The 23,301-nt window shown below is 44.4% G+C and overlaps 1 protein-coding gene across 2 annotated transcripts; it reads left to right on the plus strand.

Moving 5' to 3' along the window:
• The first annotated feature begins 500 nt into the window (after positions 1–500).
• On the plus strand, positions 501–20,360 carry LOC119455439 (FAST kinase domain-containing protein 3, mitochondrial-like). 2 transcript variants are annotated; one of them, XM_037716843.1, is made up of 6 exons: positions 501–1,927; positions 4,412–4,646; positions 5,767–5,901; positions 9,083–9,208; positions 13,953–14,022; positions 20,091–20,360. In XM_037716843.1, exons 1-6 carry the CDS (start codon positions 638–640, stop codon positions 20,290–20,292), a joined length of 2,058 nt encoding a protein of 685 aa, XP_037572771.1. In that variant the 5' UTR covers positions 501–637; the 3' UTR covers positions 20,293–20,360. The 2 variants fall into 2 exon arrangements, with proteins under 2 accessions (XP_037572771.1, XP_049524733.1); XM_049668776.1 differs by lacking the exon at positions 13,953–14,022 and having other exon boundaries at positions 20,091–20,207.
• The last annotated feature ends 2,941 nt before the right edge of the window (positions 20,361–23,301 follow it).

Below are 23,301 nucleotides of genomic sequence, written 5' to 3' on the forward strand. Positions count from 1 at the left end.
AACGAAGACCCAATTGCTGAAGCCGTGTTCAATGGGTCCGTCGGGTCCTCCTCCTGTCAGGTCGACCATATTCTGTTCCCGGGATCTGAGCTTACGCCCGAGTGAAAGGTAAGAGGGAGCGAGCGATTTCTCGCGATCTCGGCCGGTCACACGAGCCCAGCGCCAGAGCTCGCTTGCAGCAAGGACTGTTTGGCTGCTCCGGCGCTCGACGGCTTGAAAACCGGGGCGTGAGCGTCACTGCTGCCTCGCTCCACGTTGGCTGTGCTGGCTTGCGTGCGGCCCGCGCATGCTTTGCTTGCGTGAGCGTGTGCGATGATTCGCGTGACGTCACTGCGGTATGCACTCTCTGATAATAACTTTCGCACTATCTCTGCATTAAAAAAAGTGAAGAATATTCAGTTGTTTCGTGGGTCGCAATACTAAGCTTTCAAGTTTTCTCGTCAATATTATGCCAAAAAAATTTTCGTCAAATTTAGCGAATGATCAGTTACGTGTCGGCAACGTGCACACTAAAAAAAGGAAGATGGCGGCTTTCAGTGCAAAGTAAATTTGACCAGAACTAGCAGAACGCTTCACCGGCTTCACCATGACGTGAGCAAGATCAAAATTGTGCGCGGCTCTTCAATTGAGATGCGCGATGTCTTTAACGGCGACCACACGCTGTAGGGTTCGCTTGCTAAACCGAGCCGTGTGGCGTCAGTTAGGGACACGCACTCTGGCACTTCGTAGCGGCGCCCGCACCGCCGCGACTTACCGGTCCTATTTGCACTGCCTGAAACAGGAAAGCTCGCGGTTGCGACAGACACCTTTACGACCGTCATTTTCGTTTCGCAACTATTCGTCTAGAAGCGACGCCGATAGTGTCACGAAGTCGACCATCATACTCCAGGATGGTGTGAGCATCGAAGAGCTGCCGGTTCTCATCAAGAAGGCCACCGCGGAGTCGCTCCTTGACAACGACCAAACGACGCGCGGAAGCTTCGATGAACTTCCGAAAGCATCGAGGGAAGGCGCCTCGCCTAAGGTGTCCGCGATAATTAAAAAGTGCACGTCGGTGAAAGACGTTTACGTTGTTCTGAGGAAAGCCGATCCCAAAGACCTGACGCCGGCTATCGGTGTTCAGGCGCTCGACAAGCTGTTGCAAGTTCGAGACGTCGGGCTGGACGCACCACCAAAACGCCCTAAGTCTAGCGAGCCTGACGGTGTGTCGCTCGTCATTGGCGAGCTGTGCAAGCTCATCACGACAGCCGGGAGCTCCGAGGTTATACTGGACGGACTCAGGTGCGTCGTGAGGCATCGGTACGGCGAAGAAGACCGGAAGCGCTACGTGGACACCTTCGTCCAGGTCATCCTCAGCCGCATCTGCGACGGCACCATCAAGCTCCCCGACCTTCTGGAAGCCACGTTACTACTGGTCAGCTGCGGCAGCCAGTACCTGGGCACGGTGGACCACTTCTGGCAGAGCATTGTCACGCAAGCGGTCGACATGGAGAAGGACGACGTGCTCAAGCTGTACAGCCTGCTGCCGTACTTCAAGAGTTCGCAGAGCGTCGTGCTTCGCGCCGTGGCGCGCAACACCACCAAGAACGTGTTGTCGCTGGGCGCCGACGACGTGGCCTACATCCTGGGCGTGCTCACGCGAGTGAAGCTGGTGCCCCAGAGCCTGCTGCTGAGCCTGACCAAGTGGCTGAACCTCAACTTGCACGTCGTTCCCGAAAAGGAGTTCTGCAGCGTGGTGCGCTGCTTGCAGGCCCTGCGCTACATTGACTCCAACTCGTCGAAGGCGGTCGAGCGGTACGTCCGCATCAAGGGCTCCGGTAGCCGCGAGGAAACGATGGACGCGCTGGCCTCTTACTGCCGGGTCTTTCGCTGGAGGAGTGAACCCGTGTTCAACTCTGCGTCCGACTTCTTTGTGGCGAATCATAAGGTGCGCGAGAAAGCTTTCTGCGTTCGTTCGCCTGTTGTGAAAAGCGCTGGAAAGTGTGCCTGACAGGAGCGTGTAGTTGTGCGACATAGCCAGTTGGGCTCAGCCTGGTTAACCTCTTCTCGGCCTTTCCTATATCACTTTTCTATCTCTAGTATAGTAATCTTGTCTCATTCATCATCATCTTAGCTTGCTTTGTCATTGAACCTCACTTTGCACCAACTTTTATCCAAATATTACCACAGGTCATGTCTGGGCATGGAGGAAGGAAAATGATTGGAGGGAGCATCGCGCAACACGATTGAAGCCATGAGTGTTGTCCCAACACGTGACCAGAGATACAGGCAGATCTCTGGCAGAACTACCAAGAACCAAACGTTTTGGCAAATCTCGATTCTTGCTCCGTGATCTCGACACAAGAGGTCACGTGTTGGGCTAACACTCAGCAAAGGGACTGGCGTCACGAAGTGTTCGTTTGCCAAGGCAGGCTGCGTGATGTAATGCTCTCTCCTAACTTTTTCCTTCCTCCATGTGTCTGGGTCTGTGAAACCTGTCATCCGTGAAGGAACAGAAAAAATGGAGGGTGCATTATGTCACTCATTCAGCATTTGCAAAGCAGAACATCAGCAAGGGTAGTTTCCCAATATGCCATTCCACAAATTCTTATCACTGGCCCTTTGTAGATTGCCCAATTTGTGACCACCTGAAACTCAAATGTTTCAGAATTTTGTGAATGCTTGATGCACTGTCATGTTACATACTACATATGACATGACTTACTTCTCTTATAATCATTTAAATATGTTTCTCGCTTTTGATGTGGTGCATGTTCTTGAAATTTTCCCGCATGGTTCCATCAGTGGCTGCTTACCAGGAACCCGTGCCATGCGGGGCCACGTCTCACTTTCATTTAGCAGTCTTGAAAATATGCGCAGAATAATATAACATGGATGAATGAAGATATTAATGGTCACGGGAACTCTACAAGCATTAAGCAGGCCTTGTTCTCTCCGTTTACACTGTCCTGCATATGTAACACTACACAGGGACTTCATTTACTCTTAGACATCTTCACGCTTGGTTTTCCGAAAAAAATCCACTCTAAAGAATTTTGATGGGGGGCAGAACATTAGAAGCATTGTTAGTGTCTAATGCATACTTGCCAACTCTCTCAAATTTTTAATAACATTTACTGATTTGAGTTCCACTATTTTGCATATGTTACATCAAGCTTCACAAAAAATAAGCTGTGGTGGGTGATGATGGGGTTGGGGGTACCAGCGCCACATGCCAGGGGGCACTTGCTTCGAACAAGTTTATTCAGACAGATTCCTAGAGCAGGCCAGATCAGCAAGAAAAATGTTGCTGACAAAGTCACTGTGATCTAAGGACAATGTGTTTCTTGTCAGTCTGTGGTGTTCCAAGTTTGCTGCTGCTTGTGTGCCATGTCTGCAGGTTAATCATCATCAGAATAAAGTGCCAAGAAAGCGTGGGAACTGCATAGGAAGTGAGGACAGAGACAAGGAAGACGATCCCACAAAATATATGTAGTCAAAGCAAAGATACAAAAAAAGAAGAAGCATGTACTATGTTGAGACTTGCAGACTCCAGCATAAATTCATCACTGTGGGAAAATAGAGATGCTTCAAGTGTGGTGAAAGGATGAATGGATGGCTTGATTCGACATAAAACACTTAAAACAGCTTTTTGAGAGCAGGATGAAGTAGTTCTCAATTATGCAATAACATTGCACATCTTTGGTGACGTGGTGGATGCCAACCTTTAGTTCCATCCTGCAGCTGTATTGAGAGATATTTTGGGGCCCCTTCAAGCAAGCAAGCTAATTAATTCTGCAGCGCAACTTGAATGATTCACTTCTGTAGCAAGTTTGGTTATGTACAAGGCATGAAAACAGTGAAGTGTAGCAAGTTTGGTTTAAGTACTAGGCATGAAAAACAGTGAAGCACGTTAAAGCTTTAGCTTCAGTCTGACAATAGTTGCAGCCACAGACATCAGCGTGCACTGTGGTATGTACCAACAACACAGTACAAAATGGTCAAATCGAGGGCTAGCTCTGCACATTTACCAAATACCAACAGTAAAGTGCACACCATATGACTTTGCTATTGGCATTTTGATTGTGTACCATCAGTGAAGCTGTCGCATAGATACATTTGAAACTCATTATAACCAAGTTGCATCTGACATAAAAGTACCCTTGTTATATCTAATATTTGTTATAAGCATTTGTTACATGCTGATATCGACGAGAAACATTTTAGACTGACTTTGTTATATCCAATATTTCATTATACATGTATCTGCGTTTGCTGTATCAAGGTTAGACTGTACTTTAAGCAGCTGGTTAAAGGATTCTATACTACACCAATGTATTGTTTCCTGTGTTTCTTGATTTTACAAGTTCTTACGAGGCTAGATTGGTAGAATTCACTTTTGTCATTGTCTTTCTCTCGCATGGCAAAAAAGGCCATGTCTCTGCCCACGGCTGTTAACATGGTCCGTGCTCTCGGCTACCTCAACATTGTCCCCAAGAATGCCATGGAGTTCTTTGGCTCCTTGGAATGGCTCCTTCGGGAGAGGTTCAACCAAATCCCCTCGAACCAGCTGGTCGACATGCTGATCGCCTGCTTCTACCTGCAGAGGTATCCACTCAACTTTGTCAAGAAGGTGTTCAGCCCACACTTTCTCGACAAGATGAATGGTAAGTGAGCTTACTGGGTGCGGTGTACAGTCAAACATGGTTATTAGTCGTGTGTCACTTTTAAGTCTTGTTGCTGTATCGATGAGTTCTTTGTACGTTGCTTCCTCAGTTGATTTCTCTAACTGTATAATCAGATCAAGTGTCATTTTAGAACTTTTCAACATACTATAAATGTGAGAGGCGCAAGTTGGAATACGCTAGCGCAAGACAGGGGTAATTGGAGATCGCAGGGAGAGGCCTTCGTCCTGCAGTGGACATAAAATATAGGCTGATGATGATGATGATAAATGTGAGAACCATCTTGAAATAGCGTGCTACGGGAAGGCACAACAGAAAGGAAGACGAACACAGGTGCAATTTGTTGCGCGCTATTTCAAGATGGTTCTCATGTCAAAATACCGACTAGCCCAACATTCAACTCTTCAATACTATATATGGTTTTCGTTGTTCTTTTAGTGAGTGGTCGAAAATGGCAATTTATATTTGGAATAAGAGGACTTTCGGCCTCCCTGCACCCCTGTTCAGATATATGCAATGCATACAAATGCTGTCTGGTAACAACTGAATCAGCTCCAATTAAATTGGATCCATTTAAAGGGATGTAAAATTGCAGTGACTGTTGGGCCACACTTTTTTTTTTTTTTTGGCACCAGAATTTCTTTTTGAAAACCGGCTATTGGTAAGTTAAAGAGGAAGCACAACTCTAATGCTGTAATGAAAACAGATATTGAAATTTTGCAAACTACAGCTATTGTGACATCTAAGACAAGACTGAATTCGTAAATAGGAGTTTTGCAAGACCCACGTGAATCAAATAATTATTTATGTAGACTGTGAACTAATACTGTAATTGCTATCCACTGTTACTTCAGGTTCACTTGTGTGGGAAAGACATTTATTGGTGCGCAGTTTTTTCTAACCACTTCTATCTTGTATTTATACGTAATTGGTGGTTCCATTGTGTCGCCTGTTAGTACTTGTTCATGAGTCAAAATGCCCACTACATACCTGACACACATGTCAGTCAGACAATAAATCAGCCAATCAACCAGTTTACTTATGTGGTATATACACCATTGATCCGAGTATGCATTAAGTTCTTAATTTTGACATTCTGTAGGGAGCCTAGAACGAAATGAACTGCGCAAGACGCACCAGAAACTGAAGTTCCTAGACTCGGCGCTCTCGTTGGAATGCAAGCATTATCATGGCCCTTATTTACCGAGGGACTACTCATCAAAAAGTGTGAAGAGAGGTAAGTGGTTTGCATTCGCCCTTCTAAAGACATCTAGCCACTCTTTCAGACTCAACTGACACGTGTTGTGATGCTGCACTTCATAACTTACATTAAACTAAAGAACATCATGCATGGTCTGCATGCAGTAGTAGTAGCTGCTATACCATTTATGTAAAGGTAAGGTGTTGTAACCAGGAAGTGCACGATTATATACTAGATAGATTTTGTGATCAAGTGCAGTTGAACCTTGTTATATAACAAACTTGCGTCCAACACGCAAATACCTTCATTACATCCAATCTTATTAGCTTATACAGGGTGTTTCAGCGAACACTTTCAAACATTCCTACAGGTTGCCAGTGGCAGATAGCACAATTCTAGTTCATGAGCTGGTCTACTCGAAGAGACGGACATTACTTGCGCAAGAAATTGAAATGCATAATCGATTGATTACCAAAAATTCACTAATTGAGTTTTTAACTAATTACCAGATGGCCCATATTGCAATTTACGAATTGTAGCTGTTGAGTTCGCAAGGCGGATCCACTTGGAACAAATTCTCAGGATGACACCAGTTTCGAGATATTAATTACCGAACTTTGCGGAGAAATGCATTGGCGTTCCAGGTAATTTTGTACTTCGATACATAAAGCGACGTTTTGTGAAGAAACTAATTGGAACGCCAATGCATTTCTCCGCAAAGTTCGGGAGTGTCATCCTGAGAATTAATTCCAAGTGGATCCGCCTTGCGAACTCCACGGCTACAATTTGTAAATTGCAATATGGGCCATCAGGTAATTAGTTAAAAACTTAATTAGTGAATTTTTGTTGATTAGTCGATTATGCATTTTAATTTTTTGTGCAAGTAATGTCCGCCTCTTCGAGTAGACCAGCTCATTAACTACAAATGGGCTATCTGCCATAGGCAACCTTAAATAAATTTTGAAAGTGTTCGCTGAAACACCCTGTATATTCATTACATGCTGATATTGGCAAGAAACGTTTTAGAGTTACCCCGCTACATCTGATAACTTGTTAAGGCCCAACCTCATGCACGCGATATTCAAGCGACAAGCGATGTGACAGGCACACCCTGTCGTGCTGTCGTGTCGCGGCATCGAGCAACCACATGAACGCAACATCACGAAAAAGAGTAGCGACGGATTTACATTGTTGTGCGAATAAATGTTATCGTGCGCACATAAAGAAATCTCAATTTTGTCAAAAGGTCAACGTTTTATCTAGACCTAGCTAAAATATGCTATCATCCCCAGTGGAAATCCGTCCCATGCCGCCAGCGTAAAATGCCGTGGCGCCATCTGTTGAGTAAAACTTAAAACACCTTCTCGGCTCTCGGTGGCGTCTCAGGCCTAACAGCGTCAAAACAAACGACCGATCTCAATAATAATGACAAGAGAGCGCCAATACTTAGTCCTCAGCTAGCGATGAGGTGAAGCAATGACTGATTGTACTATATATTTTTTGCTGTCACAGCAGTGAGCAAGTTGCAAGAGTGAATTCAGATCGAAGCGGGCAGACTGACCATGTTGTTGCGCAATCGCTGTCCCCAGCGGATGTCGTCGCTCTGACTTCCGGGCGACAAGCGATATTTTCTGGCTGGCCAGAAACCGGCGACGCGACCAGCGACGGATCGCTCTCCGCAATGGCGTAGGCTTTGTTGCTCGAAAATCGTGTGCATGCGATTGGGCCTTTATGTCCATGATCATTATGTCGAGATTTGAATGTATTTTGCATTATGTAAGAACATGCTTGTTGGCACACTACCGTCTTTACTCGATTGTAATGCAACCACAATTGTAACGTGAGGGATGACTGTTCATTGCGTCCACCAAGGAAAAATAAAACCACAGAAAGTAACACGAGGGGTGACTTTTTGTTGCATCCAGCAAAAAAAAAAAAAAAATACAAGGAGAAAATCACTAAAGTAACGTTAGACCACCAGGATGCATGAAAAAGTCACTGTTTCGTCCGAAAGGCGAAGCATCAATTGCGATAGCAAATTAGTACAGAGCTATACGGAGTAAGGACAGTAGTTTTACCGGATGTATAAACTTGGACACATTCGCTTACATGAATAGACCACACTCGATGACCGCGCACAACCGCTGTCAAAACGCTAGTGTGAGCAAGCTTGTCAGCAGCAGTGAGCGAAGGTTCGTGCGGTCTATCGCTTGAACGGAAACTGCGCGGCGAAAGCACAGCGCGTACAAAGAGCCGTGTGGAGATCGCTTTCAAGATACGATGCGTGCGACAGCCTGCAGCTGCGCAAAGTACAAGTACACAGCATGGTGGCAGAGTAGAAGCCATGCCCCCTCCCTCCCGCGCTGCCTTCCGGCTTTCCTCCTTTCCCGTTGGAAATTGAGTCGGCAGTTCCCCTTGCGCCCGGTTGAAAGATACGCATTTGGTGCCGCAGCTAAACGTCGCCTCCGCTCCCTCCCTCCTCTCTCACGACGGAAGACTTCGCGTTTGCTCTCTGCCGTGCGCTTGCTCCCCGTGAAGGCGCGCGCGTCCTTCACGCGCTTTCACTCGCACATGTCACTCGTTGATTAGAATTGGGTGCATCATTGCACTTTTTAGGCAACTTGAATTTCGGTATTCGATTGTAACGCGAGGATCGACTTCAGGTAGCAAAAATCTGGAAAAAAAAAACTCGCGTTACAATCGAGTAAATACGGCAGTCAGGAATGAAGCATAGTGACGACTGACAGAGTTCGACATACTAAAACTACACCTTGGCTATGAAACACACCACAGTAGTTGGTGAGCTCTGCAATAAGTTTGACTGCCTCCTGAGATACTTTAGTTAGGCTATAATTCTAAGTATTTGAGCTTTATCACATTCCTTCTCCCATTCGAATGTGGCTGCGACAGCTGCGAATCAAACCAGCGATGTCATGCTCGGCAGCGTGACGACGTGGCCGTCTAGACACTGCAGCAAGTGGCTATAATAGCACCACATCTCTGTTCCAGTTAATTTCTAAACTGATTCTGTTTACGTTCTATCATTGCCTTCAGCAGTGAGAGACCAACGGAATGGAATCGAAGAGAAAGACTCATTCTGATGGCCATACCCTGCGAAACGGCTGTCATATTTTCATTTAGCATAGAAAGAAACGTACAAGCACAGATCAACATGAGGAGTTGCGCATGTTGTGAATTTAGGCTTAACCACTTTCAGATGGAAGGCTACTCCGCCTGATGTGCTCGATGCAAGATGACATGGAAGTGATTTTGGGAGGCGAAGGAAACTTCAGCTTCTCTGTGGTGCAACCAAGGCTGCCTCTCTCCGACATGTACATCATCGGTAAGCACTCTCTGGATTACTAAGAGGCATGCACACTCGGTTTTCGTTCATTTGAAACATAGAGAGCACAGATGCCTGTTAGCAGCTGTCAACTAAATGTCCCTGGTTATTGATGCATGAACTGCTCTAAAGTGCTCTGTCATGCCAATCACACATATGCTCATTTGACCAGGGAATTTAGCTGATCATTGTAGCAGCTGTCTGCGTTTTCCTGTTTTTACTGACGCGCATATTCTTGGTGCCACTAGGATATGGACACACAAAGAACACTGCTTGAATCTCTTTGTGTCTAGGCAAAATGTGACCACTTTATCAGCTCAAAATAGCATTATCAAAGAAAGAATAGCTGCATGTGACGTGCATGCCTTGCCATTGTACTGGTGCAGAAGACGCTGTCCTTTATCCCAGTAGTGATGTTTCATGGTAGTGATGTGCATTCCCCTTATAATGGTTGGTTTATTACAGCGAAGCTGTTTATGGCTAGGCTTCTCTGCATTTTTCGTGTGCATGTGCGAAAATGTGGGCCGATCCTGGTGATAGTCCAGAAAGGGGTCAAGCGCAATGGCACATGTCGCTGTGGGCTCCGCAACCTGCAATGCGCTCTTGAACTACCCTTGTCACACCTGGGACCCAAAGAGGTCCCAAGAACAAGGTTAACAACAGATATTAGGATTGGATTTTAGCCCAGAAGGCTGACCCGCGTCGGCCATATCTACGCTCACGCCGCCCTCTCTTTGTTGGCGTTCCAACCGCTTGCGTGCCTAGTTTCCTGCCACTCTCCCAGGGCGGTGACACTGTCGCGCGTGTATATAAGACAAGGTGTAGTTCTCCATTTCGAATTTAACTTCTCTCGTGATAATGGGGAGGCCACGTGTAGTGCGCACTCCCGAGGAGCAATGCGCCTACGAAGAGCAACGACAAGAGCAAAGACGAGAATAATTGTGCGTGTGTGTGTGCCTTTCCTTGAGATGAACGCCGCTGCTCAAGCCAATAAAACGTTTGTACCTTTAATCAAAATTCTGTGTCACCTCTGTATCGTGTGCTAAACAGCTTCGCTGGTCATCCACCTTCACAGAGTGGAATGGCTAATGATTTTTTTGTGTTTTGAGCATTACTGTCTTTTCTGAAGCTTATCTGAACTTTGACGTTTAATCTGCATGAATCTTGTTGGGTCCTGTTTGATTTTAATATTGATAAATTATGTATCACAACAAAACCTAACGCCTGTATGTGAGTTAATCAATTAATCAGCCAACTAACTTTATTTGCATTGAACATACAATTCTGGTTGTTTAAAGCACATATAGTACTTATATTAGCCAGCCTGGCAGTCAGCTAAACACCATTCCTATTATTTGTGAATAGCAATGCACAACCATCATGTACTAGTAACAGGAAACAAAGAAAGACACAAGAATGTACATTTTACATCACCACATTGTCAATGTCATTAATAGCACAGGTACTCATAAATGCAACTCTCTATTGCATGTGTGCAAATGTCTACAACACGATCAGCAAGGAATAAGAAATTATCAAACTTATTATCGCACAACCTGTAAGAGTAAACTTTTTCAGTAATTGTACCAGCAATGCATTTCCTAAAGGCCCTCAATATTGCTGTCACATACTACAGTCATATGCTTACCTTCAATGACCATTGAAACCAAAGGACATTGTAATGTGCATGCCTAATTGGCTTTATTGTGCAAGCTCTTGGCAGGGAGCCAATGGGGCTCGTGCATTTCTATGATCTTCGATTTCAATTGTCATTGAAAGCAAGCATGTGACTGCAGTATTATTGTTTAATTATGCAGTTTTATGTAAATTTTCTTACATATAGCAGGCTCATAATATACGTAGTTTCTTGTTTTCTTCCTATGAAGATTCTAATATCACAGGTTAATGTGCATTTAGTTAATATAGTTAATAGATATCTACTTATCTTGTGCATGAGTTGCTATCGTTTTCTGAAATGGCTTTGGAAACATCTACAACTGTTAACACGCTATGGCTCTATTTTAAAAGCATTGTTCTTCATTGCATGAGTAACTTCATACCTCTTAAGCGTAAACGACCCCGGTCAGACAACCCATGGATAACTCGAGAAGTCATCCACGCAAAACGACGAGTTAAACGGCTACGCCGTACAATTAAAAACAGTGCTAGTGACCCAAGTAAAAAATTCAAAGCTAGCTGCCGCTGTTGCAGACTTCAAAGAAAAGAAAAGACAAGCGAAACAACAGTACTTCAAGGAAACCCTTCCGAACCTTCTTACAAGTAATCCGCAAAGATTCTGGAGATATTTTCGTGTGAGCTCTTCCTCTGCGTCCACGCCCTCGCCAGAAGAAAGCACCGCTAGAGCAAATGAATTTAACAATTTTTTTCATTCAGTGTTTAAGGAAGATAACGGCTTGCTACCTCCGCTAGGAACGACTACTAATGCGAGTATTGATCCCATAGACATCACTGATGCCGGAATTTTTAACCTCCTACTAAAACTAGATCCCAAAAAGGCTAATGGCCCTGATGACATTCCTAATATTTTCCTCAAAAGATATGCAGAATTATGTAGCGCGTACCTCGGCCTGATCTTTCGCAAATCAATTTTAACTTCCAAATTACCAGACGATTGGAAAGTCTCTAAAGTAATTCCAATCTACAAATCAGGAGACACAGACACGCCGTCTAATTTCAGGCCAATATCATTAACAAGTACATCCTGTAAGTTGCTCGAGCATATAATTCTGAAACATATCACTAATTTCCTAGAGAGAATAAACTACTTATCTCCTAATCAACACGGTTTTCGTAGCGGTTTGTCAACCATTACTCAGCTCACTGAAGTAGTTCATGACCTTGCGTGTGCTATCAATAACCACAGTCAAATTGATTTGATATTACTTGACCTAGCTAAAGCATTTGATTCTGTCTGCCACATAAAACTAATAGCGAAACTAGAAACCGTGCTTGGAAAAGGGGCAATAACCACCTGGATTAAAGACTTTTTATTAGACAGATCCCAATTCGTAGTAATAGAAAACATGCCATCTGAAAATGTACCAGTAACATCCGGAGTTCCGCAGGGATCTGTGCTTGGGCCAGTCTTATTCTTAATATTTATTAATGACATGACCAGTAATATAGAGTGCAGTATAAAGTTATTTGCTGACGACTGCATTATTTACAGAGAAATTAACAGTCACAATGATCACCTCCTACTTAACAGATCTCTTAGTATGCTGGCAGATTGGTGCAATAATTGGCAGATGTCAGTAAACGAAAAAAAATCCGTGACCATGACCGTCTCAAGAAAGAAAGAACCCTCTTGCTACACGTACCTCATTAATAACCAACCCCTTGCAAAAGTAATGGAACACAAATATCTAGGTATTACATTAACACCTGATCTGAAATGGGACACTCACATAACAAGCATCACTACCAAAGCGCTGCGCAAACTGTTCTACCTTAAACGATGCCTAAAACTATCACCTCCGTCCACCAAACTCCTAGCCTACACGACCTTCGTGAGACCTATTTTAGAGTATGCTAATACAGTATGGTTTCCGCATTCGAAGACTAACATTAAAAAACTAGAAACTGTCCAACGTAAGGCTGTGAGGTTTATTCACAACAAATATAAACGTACGGATTCCCCTACTAACCTGTTGGTTGCCTCTGGCCTTCAGACATTAGAAGCTAGAGCGATACAGTCCCGATTAATATTTCTTTTCAAATTCTTCATAATACTTATAAAATTGATCATTCCAAATATGTCGCTTATTCACAGTCACGTGAAAGCCGACATAAGCATTTGCATACATTGGTGGAATATTCTCACAAGGTCGACGCATTTAAACACTCATTTTTCCCGTCTACAATACGAAAATGGAACCAATTAGATCGCAATATAACAAGCACTAACACTCTCTCTGAGTTCCGCACCAAAATAGAGGCACTAACTTTAAATTGAAAAACAGCATGTTTAGCAATTGAACAGGCTGACTGTCTCATCGTAAAGGATATATATAGATATTTTAATCACTTGATTGCCTTTCTTTCTTTTCTGCGTGTTAATTTTTTTGGTACGCTTTCTTGTTTCATGTTGAAATTAAGTGTATACGTACTACTCAGTGAAACTTTTTCCGTCTTGTATGTTGCTGTATACATTGTTGCAAATCACACTAGTAAATATGTATGTCGCAATTGTACATTCCTAGGCATATATATGTATAGATACATTTTTTTTTTCTCTTTCGTCTCACTTTTACTGTACAATGTACCCTCAATATGCCCACCTGTTATGCTCTCGATCGAGAGCGGCAGTGTTGTAAATAATAATAAATAATAAATAAAAAAAAATATCTTTTGTTACTCCTTAAAATGTTTTCAAAGTGGCATTGCACATTATCATTGCGTAATGAAAAAAAAAACTGATTGAATGCCAGTTGTCCCAAACGGGTGATTACTTCTTTGTAGCGCTAATGTAAGTTTGCTTGCTCGCAGTCAATTCTTTTATGACTTTGAAGGGATTTATTATAATCAGAATGTGGTCTGTATAAAGTAATTTCATATGCCAATAAAGCTTTGCAAAAATATTTGTAAGCAAATTTAAATTTTCTTTCACAAAAAAGGCTCTGCTTAAGTTAGTTTTTGTTTTCTTACTGTGCTTCGTGGCTTTTTAGCACCAAATTTGTTAAGCCATGAAGTTAATTCATGAATGTTCGTTTTCTGTTTTAAGACTACGTTGTGCAACTGAACAATCAAGGCAAGCCGATTCCCGCAGATGCCGTGAGTGGTGTAGATAAACGGTAAGCAGGAACTTGAGTCATTCCTGTATTCCACGCAAGTTGCATATGCAGACAGTTCGGTTTTTACCTGCTCGTCATGCCAGGACACTTGTGTAACTGCAAACAGTAAAACTACTAGTCACAAATAGAGAGAGAGAGAGAGAAAAAAAAAGGAGGTGTTCCAATTAGTTGCTAGCTCTTTCTGTGCGGAGACCTACTCAGCATGGCAGGCTGGAACAATGTGATTAGTGACAAACATAGTGCCATTGTTTTGGAATACAGCATGCTAAGAGGCACAGATGATAATAGCTCACCAATTTGCTTCTATGTTAAGCCCTTGCTATAATAAAGTTTCCGTTTGATAACAGCCAAAAAATTTTGACAGAACTGGACAGCCATAGTACACTGTCATCAGTGCTCCGCTCAGCCTATTAGTCGATCACATATCTAGCCCTCAGTGATTGCAGTTATTGAAAAAAACAGGACCTTTTTTTATCTCTGTCTGCCAGTGTAGATTTCCATTGAAACGACTTTTAAGAACTTGAGCCTTTCCTGCTTTCATGAAATATGCCTCATGTGCAGCATGCTTCTGCCATTAATATAATGTGCACTAAAATATTAACTCAAGGTTCATGTAAAGGGACATGTATATGCTTTAAGCTTCTTCCTCATCTAAAGAAGGCAGTTTAGGGTTTTGTTCCTTGCTCTGAAACATTCTTTCTAGTCCGACATCAGCGACACTGGCAATGGAGTCGGCTGTATTCCATAACAGTAAAATTTTGACTTTTATACAAAAACTAGACATTTTTGACACACCAACAAAGTTCTGTGGGTACATTTCACAGTTTTTACTAGGTTTTTTCTTTTTTTGTGTGTGAATAGTTAAGCATGTCAGTGTGTATTTATCCCTACTTTGTGCACTTGTCTTGTATCGTATCCACTGATGCTTTATGTGATCAACAGTGGGTGAGCAAGAGTTGTCTTGTTCTGGAGCCGGAGCCAACGTTTCGACAACGGAAACTTGTCTTTGTCAGGACAATAATTTATGGTGTTTTCTACTGGTCAACCGGAGCAGATGCTACAAGGTGTGAATCTGGTTCGTGCTTTCCACTGATCATTTTGGATCAACTCACTCCACATTATATCGCTCCCACTTGCGTCACTGCCAAAGCACGGATCCAGGTGGAAATGGCTTATGCCACCTCCGTCTTCATGTGAAATCAGCACGCAAAATTGTGCCTGCTGTGGGACGACAGTACAGAGTGCAAGTTATGCACCATTACCGGAACCAGTTTGTGTGATGTGAGCATAGCAATACAATAGAATACAAGTTTATTTTGACAAAGTTGGTCATGGGGATTGACGTATAGCCAAACAAGTGACTGACAAAAGTGTCAAAACTCCTCCCTCCAGGTGACACACAAGTTTCGGTAGGATCATTCGTGGAGAATTTTTGCTCTCCGCTGACAGGTTCATATTGATGAAATCCGAGTGCTCGCCCCAGGATTTTGGCAGCCACTCCAGATCGACCAGTGGGAAATACCATTAGACGAGTTCTGTTGTCAAAACACTGGCTCTGGTTACATTATTTATCCGGCCACTGTTGATCACTTTAAGTTTTCAGTAAAGCCTGTTGGGCAAGTTGATGCTTAGATGCCATGGGATAGGCGGCGCAAGAACATAGGTGTTTATGTCTATGTTTTTGTTCCTGTCTGTATTCTTCGTGTTAACTATACCATGGCACTTAAGTTTCCAGTTTTCATCTTCTCATCCTGTATGGATTCCGTATGTTTCCCTTGACTTTTGGGTTGAAGTGTAGCATTAAGTTTAATATTTCACGTGGCCATTGAGGTTAATAAGGAGTTAATAAGCTGCCATGCTTTTTGAATACATCAGAACTATGCGACATGCTGTGAGCATTGTTTGATGCCTAACTATGAGTGCGTGGACAGTTCCTTCCTTTCAATCTGCCCATATTTTATACCCCTCCCCCAACACCAAGTAACCAACTGGACCCCCTTTAACCTTCACCCGTTTTTCTTTCTGTACTGAGGGCCCCATACTGCAGTCCTAAAATACAGAGAACCTTGTCTTCCCCTAATGTTACTTTTGAAGTCAAGGGTTCAACGGAAGCCCGTCTGGTCGGGATGAAACATGAAGCAATAAAACGACAGACACCGACCAAAAGAAATGCTAAAAATGAATAAAAGACGTTTTGGCTTTGCTACGGAAGCCTTGTTCACAATGGGGGGAAGGCAAGTTCGTGGAAGCTTATGTATTCTTCAGCACATGTACGACGGGGGAAAGGTTCCCTCACTTTGATTGAGCATGTGACGTGTTTTCTGTATCTTCAACGACTTCAGATAGAGCTGCGATTTCAAGTTTCTTTCTTGGCCGATAATTCTTAAATTTTCCCAGCCAATCTTGTGGCCGTTGCATCCGTATGCTTGGCAAGGGCATTCGAAACTGATTGTTTTTTTTTCGACATCGTTCTGATGCTGCCTCAGTCTCTGTCTAAAGTTGCCCGATTCACCGATGTATGCATAGTCGCAATTTGCGCAGGGTATCTTGTAGACTATGCCAGGAAACGGTTCTCTTGGAAGCCTGTCCTTACCGCCCACGAGTGCGTGCCTCAGCTTATACACAGGCACGTGTGCCACCTCAACGTCATAGCTGCGCAGTACACAAGACAAGGTTTTGCCTATCCTAGGAACGTAGGGTATAGCAGCACGTTTTCTTGGTCGGGGATTAGCCAGTCGGATGGAATTGGACAGGCGGCGTTCGACAGCATTAAAAATTGATGTGGGATAGCCGCTTGCGGAGTGATCGCCACATGCGGTCCAAGTCTGTGAAACGACCTTCTGCTTTGGTGCAAATGCGGTTCGCACGGCTGAACAGGGAGGCAGCAACCAACCTTTTGTGAGCGTCAGGATGAATGGACTGAAAGTTTAGGTAGCGGCCAGTGTGAGTGTCCTTTCAGTACACGCTGAATGAAAGTATTCCATCGCATCTGTTGACAAGCACGTCCAAAAATGGGAGTCTATTGTCGACCTCCGTTTCTACTGTGAATTGGATGGCCTTTTCCTGACTGTTGAGGTGCGCAGCGACAAAAATGCAGTCTGGCCGAGTGTAATGAAGTGCAAGCACAAGCTCGGTAACATGGGACAAAATGGGAAAAGAAGAGGGAGAGAGACGTGGCGGTGTACCCTGCAGGGGGCCTCTTCGCGGTAGCCGCCGTGAACGGCAGAGACAACTCCTTGACCCTCGCGGCCTCCGTCAGGGCAGAGACCCCAGCTGCGGCTGAGACCATAGCCGCGGCGCTAGTAATAGAGCAACATGACAGGGTGGGCAGGGAAGTTCATGTCGTTACCGACTCGCAACAGGCCTGCCATAACTTTATCAACGGACGAACACCGGTGCTGGCGGCTCAGATTCTAAGCCCGAGGCTGCAAAAATCCCATCAAATCACGTGGACGCCGGGCCATGCGGGACTGGAGGGGAACGAAAGGGTGAACGCCTTAGCTCGAGCGCTAATCAACCGAGTGGGGCAAAACCAATCGTCTCATCAATCCCCACCCTTTACCTTCGTGCCCCTGCCATCAAATTACTTACTGTGACCGACCCGAGAGCCAGCGACTAAACCGCAGGATTTATCCTCCTCCTCACAAAAAGCTCAGCACTGAAGAGGCAATAGCCCTCAGACTTATCCAAACAAACACATTCCCAAACCTACACAGATACAGCAAAATATACCCACAAACATATTGCGGCATCTGCCCCTGGTGCGGCGACACACGCCCTACACTCTTTCACATCTCGTGGGGGTGCGGGGGCAAGCCTGAACATTTAAAGATGCCTAACACGTCATTTGAGCGGTGGGAGGTACAGCTGACCGGTGATACCCTGGCGGGACAAGAAGCTCTCGTCCAGCAAGTACGTCGAACAGCCATGGCCAGTGGAGTCCTGGAATGACGACACCACCCACTCGTCCTCAAGATCAACAACCTCGATGGTCTAAAGAAATGTTTTTCTCTCTCTCTCTCTCTCTCTTCACCCCATTGTGAACAAGGCTTCTGTAGCGAAGCCAAAACGTCTTTTATTCATTTTTAGCACTTCCTTTGGCCGGTGTCTGTCGTTTTATTGCTTAATGTTACTTTTGCCATCATTGTCCAATATGTAGCATTAACTTTCAGACGCTTACTATAGTTGGCAGGAGGCTGCTAAGCTGTAGTGCTTCAATCTCTCGCAAATATGTTCTTGATCCTCTGCAAACATGAGAGGATGAAGTGCAGGATTAATTGGGAGAAAATAAAGACAAAAGTATATGTGGAACACTCACAGTATTTCGAGAACCTTATTTTCTATGTAGCTGAGATGGAAAAGGCTGTTATTAAAATGGAGTGACACAAGCACAAAAGTGCACCAGTCGGACCCCCTGTGCTGCTTGTTGCAAGCGCTACTTAACTTTGGGCGTCGGTTTAATGCTTTGGGTGCTTAAAGACAAACTGCAACAACAACCTGGACTGCATGGAAACTCTTTTCAAGTAGCGTAGATATAGAACGATCTCCTTGCAAAATGTTACGTTTTAAATACGAGTGAATATGCCACATAAAGCTCGGGAAAATAAGTTTTCATACCAAACTAAAAGAAAAAGCAACAAGAAAAAGAGAGAAAAAGTAAACGCCGTTACAGCTTGCCAAAAGTGACACATGACCTGGAACCCGCGACTCTTCAGCACGACCTCCAAGGCTAGGTTTGCCCGCGTCTGCTCACGGCACAGAAATATCTCGGAGGCAACATGCTGTCATTGACGTCTTATCTGCTAACCACCAGGTGGCATACATTGTCTGCTTAGGTGGATAAGTACAAATATCTTGGAGTGTGGATAAGCAATGGGGCTGAGTACCTAACGGAACATGAAAAATATGTAACGGCTAAAGGTAGCAGAAATGCAGCTGTGATGAAAAATAGGGCACTGTGGAATTACAATAGGTACGAAGTGGTGAGAGGGATTTGGAAAGGCGTGATGGTCCCTAGTTTGACTTTCGGCAATGCGGTCCTGTGCATGAGATCAGAGGTTCGAGCAAGATTGGAAGTTAAGCAGCGAGGGGTAGGTAGGCTTGCTCTGGGAGCACACGGAAATACACCAAATCAAGCAGTACAGGGTGACATGGGATGGACGTCATTTGAGGGCAGGGAAGCCAGCAGCAAGATAGAATTTGAGGAGCGATTGAGAGAAATGGAAGAAAAGCGGTGGGCAAGGAGAGTTTTCAGTTATTTGTACATGAGGAATGTTGACACAAAATGGAGGAAGCTGACCAGAAAATTGTCAATCAAATATTTGGACTGCAGGAGGGGTGCAAACCAGGAAACAGCGGTTAAGAAAAAGGTTAAGGAAACAGAGAGGGGTCTGTGGAAAACAGGGATGCAGACGAAATCAGCACTGGGAACATACAGAACTTTCAAGCAAGAAATTTTCGAAGAAAATATCTATGATAATTCTAGGGGAACCTCTTTGTTGTTTGAAGCCAGGACGGGAGTATTACAGACTAAGATGTACCGAGTCAAGTACCAAGGTATAGACACGTTGTGTGCGGTGCGTGTGGAGAAGAGGAGGAAACGGCTGAACACCTCATACTTTTCTGTAAAGGGCTTAACCCTACAGTGCAAAGCAACGGGGCTGATTTTTTCAAAGCATTGGGGTTTAGGGACAGTGAAGGCAAAATAGATTTTAAGCGGGTAGAAATAACCAAGCGGAGGTTATCTGATTGGTGGCTAAAATCAAGGCAGGGGTGAAATTTCACCCACCACAAAGTACAAAATATGTTAATAGCCATGGCTAGGTGGCGTACGCCATCGCCTGATTTAAAGGGTTCAGCCTCATCCATCCATCCATCCATCCGGTGCTTTCTAAAGGCAGCTAATAAAGAACAGACAATTACCAACTCTGTAGCTTTGCGAAGATTGCTTCACTAGTTTGTCCTACGCATTTATAACCAACTTAGGCAAAGTGAAATGTCGTTGCAGTTGGCCTTTAATCCTGAGGCACAAATGTCGTACTAATGAATGTGTACTTTCTGCCAACCAGGTTAGCTGTGATCATCGCCCTCCCCGAGCACTACAGCATGGACAGCCTGCACGCAATGGGACACCATGCGACGCGAATGCGGCTCCTCCAAGCGCTAGGCTACAGTGTCATTGAGCTCAACTATGACGCTCTTCTGAAGACGAGACCGGCGTCTAAAGAACGACTGAATTACTTAAGTACAAAGATTTTACCCCCATCCTGACGACCGCATAAAACAATTCGCACAGCACGTTCACTCCTGTACAGATAGAATAAATTATTTAAATTTTACGTTTGTGCCTACTACCTGTCATTTCTTTGCAGACAGTGCACACACAACCATATACAGTTGAACCTTGATATTATGAAGTATATCGAATAAAGTAATTCGATATACTTAAAGTAATAAAGAATATCAGGTGATCATTTTAAATTGTTACAAAATTTTTTTTTTAAATCGCTCATTGCAGATAACATAATTCTTCTGCTTGAGCTGGATTATTCGAAGAGGCAGATACTAGTACTAAAAATTGAAACACATATTCAAATAATTAACTAAAATCAACTGATTAACTCCTTAGTTAATTACTTTACAGCACACATTGCACTTTACAAATTGTAGCCGGATAGATTGCAAAAGATATCCACTTGAAATTTCCAGGTTGACACCAGTTTCAAGATATTTCCCAAAGTGTGGGACAAAATACATGGGCATTACAGTTACTTTTGTGCTTCAGTGCATTAAAGAATGTTTTGTTAAATATGTAAGTGGAACAACAGTGCATCTTTATGGCGAGTTTGATGGAGCATATCTCGAAACTGATGTCATTCTGGAAATTAATTCGAAATGGATACGCCTTACAACCTCACCGGCTACAAAATTAAATTGACGTATGTAGCATAAGGTAATAAATTAAGAAGTTAATTTTTTTTTATTCGTTGAATATACTTATGTTTCGATTTCTTGTGCAAGTAATGTCCACCTCTCTGAATAATCCAGCTCAAGGATTAGAATTATGTTATCCGCAACAGGCAATTTTTAAAAATTTCATAATACTTAAAATGATCACCTCGTGCACGCTTATAATGGATATTGAATATAATAAGGGTAATTTTATGCTGGATGCTACGTCATCATAATAAGGTTTGAGTGTAGTGAAGTTCTGTAAGTTAATTTATACAAGCTGTGCAACAGATGGGACATTAAGAAAAGTAATATGCGGATCACACGCACTGTGGAAATTGATGTAAGTGAAGCTTTGTATGCTGTTTGCTTTGAATGACGATAGTTGTTGTCTTGCTTGTCGCTTCTGGTCGTGGTGCTCGCAATGCTTGTCATCTTCTATGGCCGCCACGCTTCGTTTCCTTGCCTCACGTCTTCGAACCAGCATACATTTGCGGTCTGCACCACGTTTCGCTGCGTAGCGAAGATGCTCCTGTTCCGCGTGATGCTTCTTTCGGGCCTGGGTGTCCTCAATGTTGAGTGCATGCTTTGGAGCCGTTTTGCTGGCGTGTGTTTACGTGCTCCTTCTGCATACGTGGCCAGCACATTGTTGAGATGCCAGCTGCAAGCGCTGTGTTTAGGCTATGAACGATTGTAATGTTTACACCATCACAGCCGAGCACGCGACCTCCACAGCCCAGCACCTGCATCTTTGTCGCATAGGAAAGCAAGCACAGTACGCACCATACGCACAAACTGTGAAACGCTGCTGCGCCGGCCGAGATGCACGGAGGCGAGCGCCATCTGGTGGTGTTGCAAGAAACCCAGCGGCACGCGCGGCAAGACTATCACAGCAGCAGTGCCCAGAAAGTTTAGAGAAGAGGCAGAGAAAGCTTCCACTTTAAAAAGAAAAAATTATGCGGATTCCACGTGCTATGGGAATCAATGTAAGCGAAGTTTATTTTGATGTTTGCCTTGATTGGTGGTGATGTTTACGGTGAATGTGTAAGTTCATCAGCATATGGTGCAATAAGTTGATGTTGTAATGAACGTTAAACGTTACTTGTGTGCACTACTTCTGTTTGTCTACGTAGTACATAGAAGACACAGCGAGATGCATTTTCTTGAGGTGTTGTGCACCATTGTTCATAGCCTGCACGAAGGTTAGAGCTGTCATCACCTCACACGGTGCAACGCATGGCGGCAGAAGTGTTAAACATTAATTAAATTATGGGGCGTACGTGAAAAACTCACAGTCTGATTAGCAGGCACGTGACCAGTGGGGGACTGTTATAATTTTTACAACCTGGGATTGTTTAACGTAAATCTTAGTACAGGAGCGCATTTGCATTTTGCCCCTGTCGAAGTACGGCTGCCGTGGTCGGGATCGAATCCGCGACCTCGAGCAATGCTATAGCCACAAAGCTATCATGGCGGGTACAAAAGTGTTGACTTGATGGGCAGCTGCTTCTGTAGTGTCATCCAGGCACTAAATTCTCAGGGTGTTTGTTTTTTAGAAATAGTAGAAACATACCGTAGCATACCTAGAATTTAAATTGATCCAGTTTGTCTGCAACCGCTGCCATGTGTACTACAATGTAGACCGCTTATAACGTAAGTCGCCAGAGTCGCGAATATCTGCACTGTAAGCGGTACTGCACTATAACCAAAGCAACAATTTTCAAGGCCCGCACATATGCAAAACATGTGCACCGAGCAGCCACGCATATGCAACAGTCCAGGAATGCGGCTAGAACGTTTCCGCACGTAGAAAATGGCAAACCTTCTTTCTCCTTTATGCTTTCCCTCTTTCTAGTCACGTGTTGACCTTGCACGCTGCGGCTACGGCGCAGAGGGAAGCAGTGGCACTGTCCCAGGCCGGCCAACGAAACTGCCCACGCCGGCAAACGCTCGCTTCCCGATAACGGCAGAAAACGAAACTTCGGGGAGCTGGCGCCGGGTCGGCTGGAGCGGCGGCGCCTGCACGGCGGCGGGCGCGCACGGTGACAGTCGAAAGTGAGGGAGCTGCGAGGGAGGGCGAGGGGAGCCACCGAAGCGGCGGAGTTGCTGAGGCGAAATCTGCTTCCCTGCCGCCCTTCTAGCTCACATTCCACGGTCTCAGCGTGCGCCCTTTGCCGTGCTGTGCCGGTGCCGCCCAGTCCCTGAAGTTTCGTTTACTGCCGTTATTGTGAAGCGAGCGTTGGATGGCGTTGGCAGTTTCGCGGCCCTCGCTCGCTATGCGCGCTGTGATATTTCACGACTCGCACTCAAGATTCTGGTTTCAGCCTC

The sequence above is a fragment of the Dermacentor silvarum genome, chromosome 6 (genome assembly GCF_013339745.2).
Source record: "Dermacentor silvarum isolate Dsil-2018 chromosome 6, BIME_Dsil_1.4, whole genome shotgun sequence".
Taxonomy (NCBI): domain Eukaryota; kingdom Metazoa; phylum Arthropoda; class Arachnida; order Ixodida; family Ixodidae; genus Dermacentor; species Dermacentor silvarum.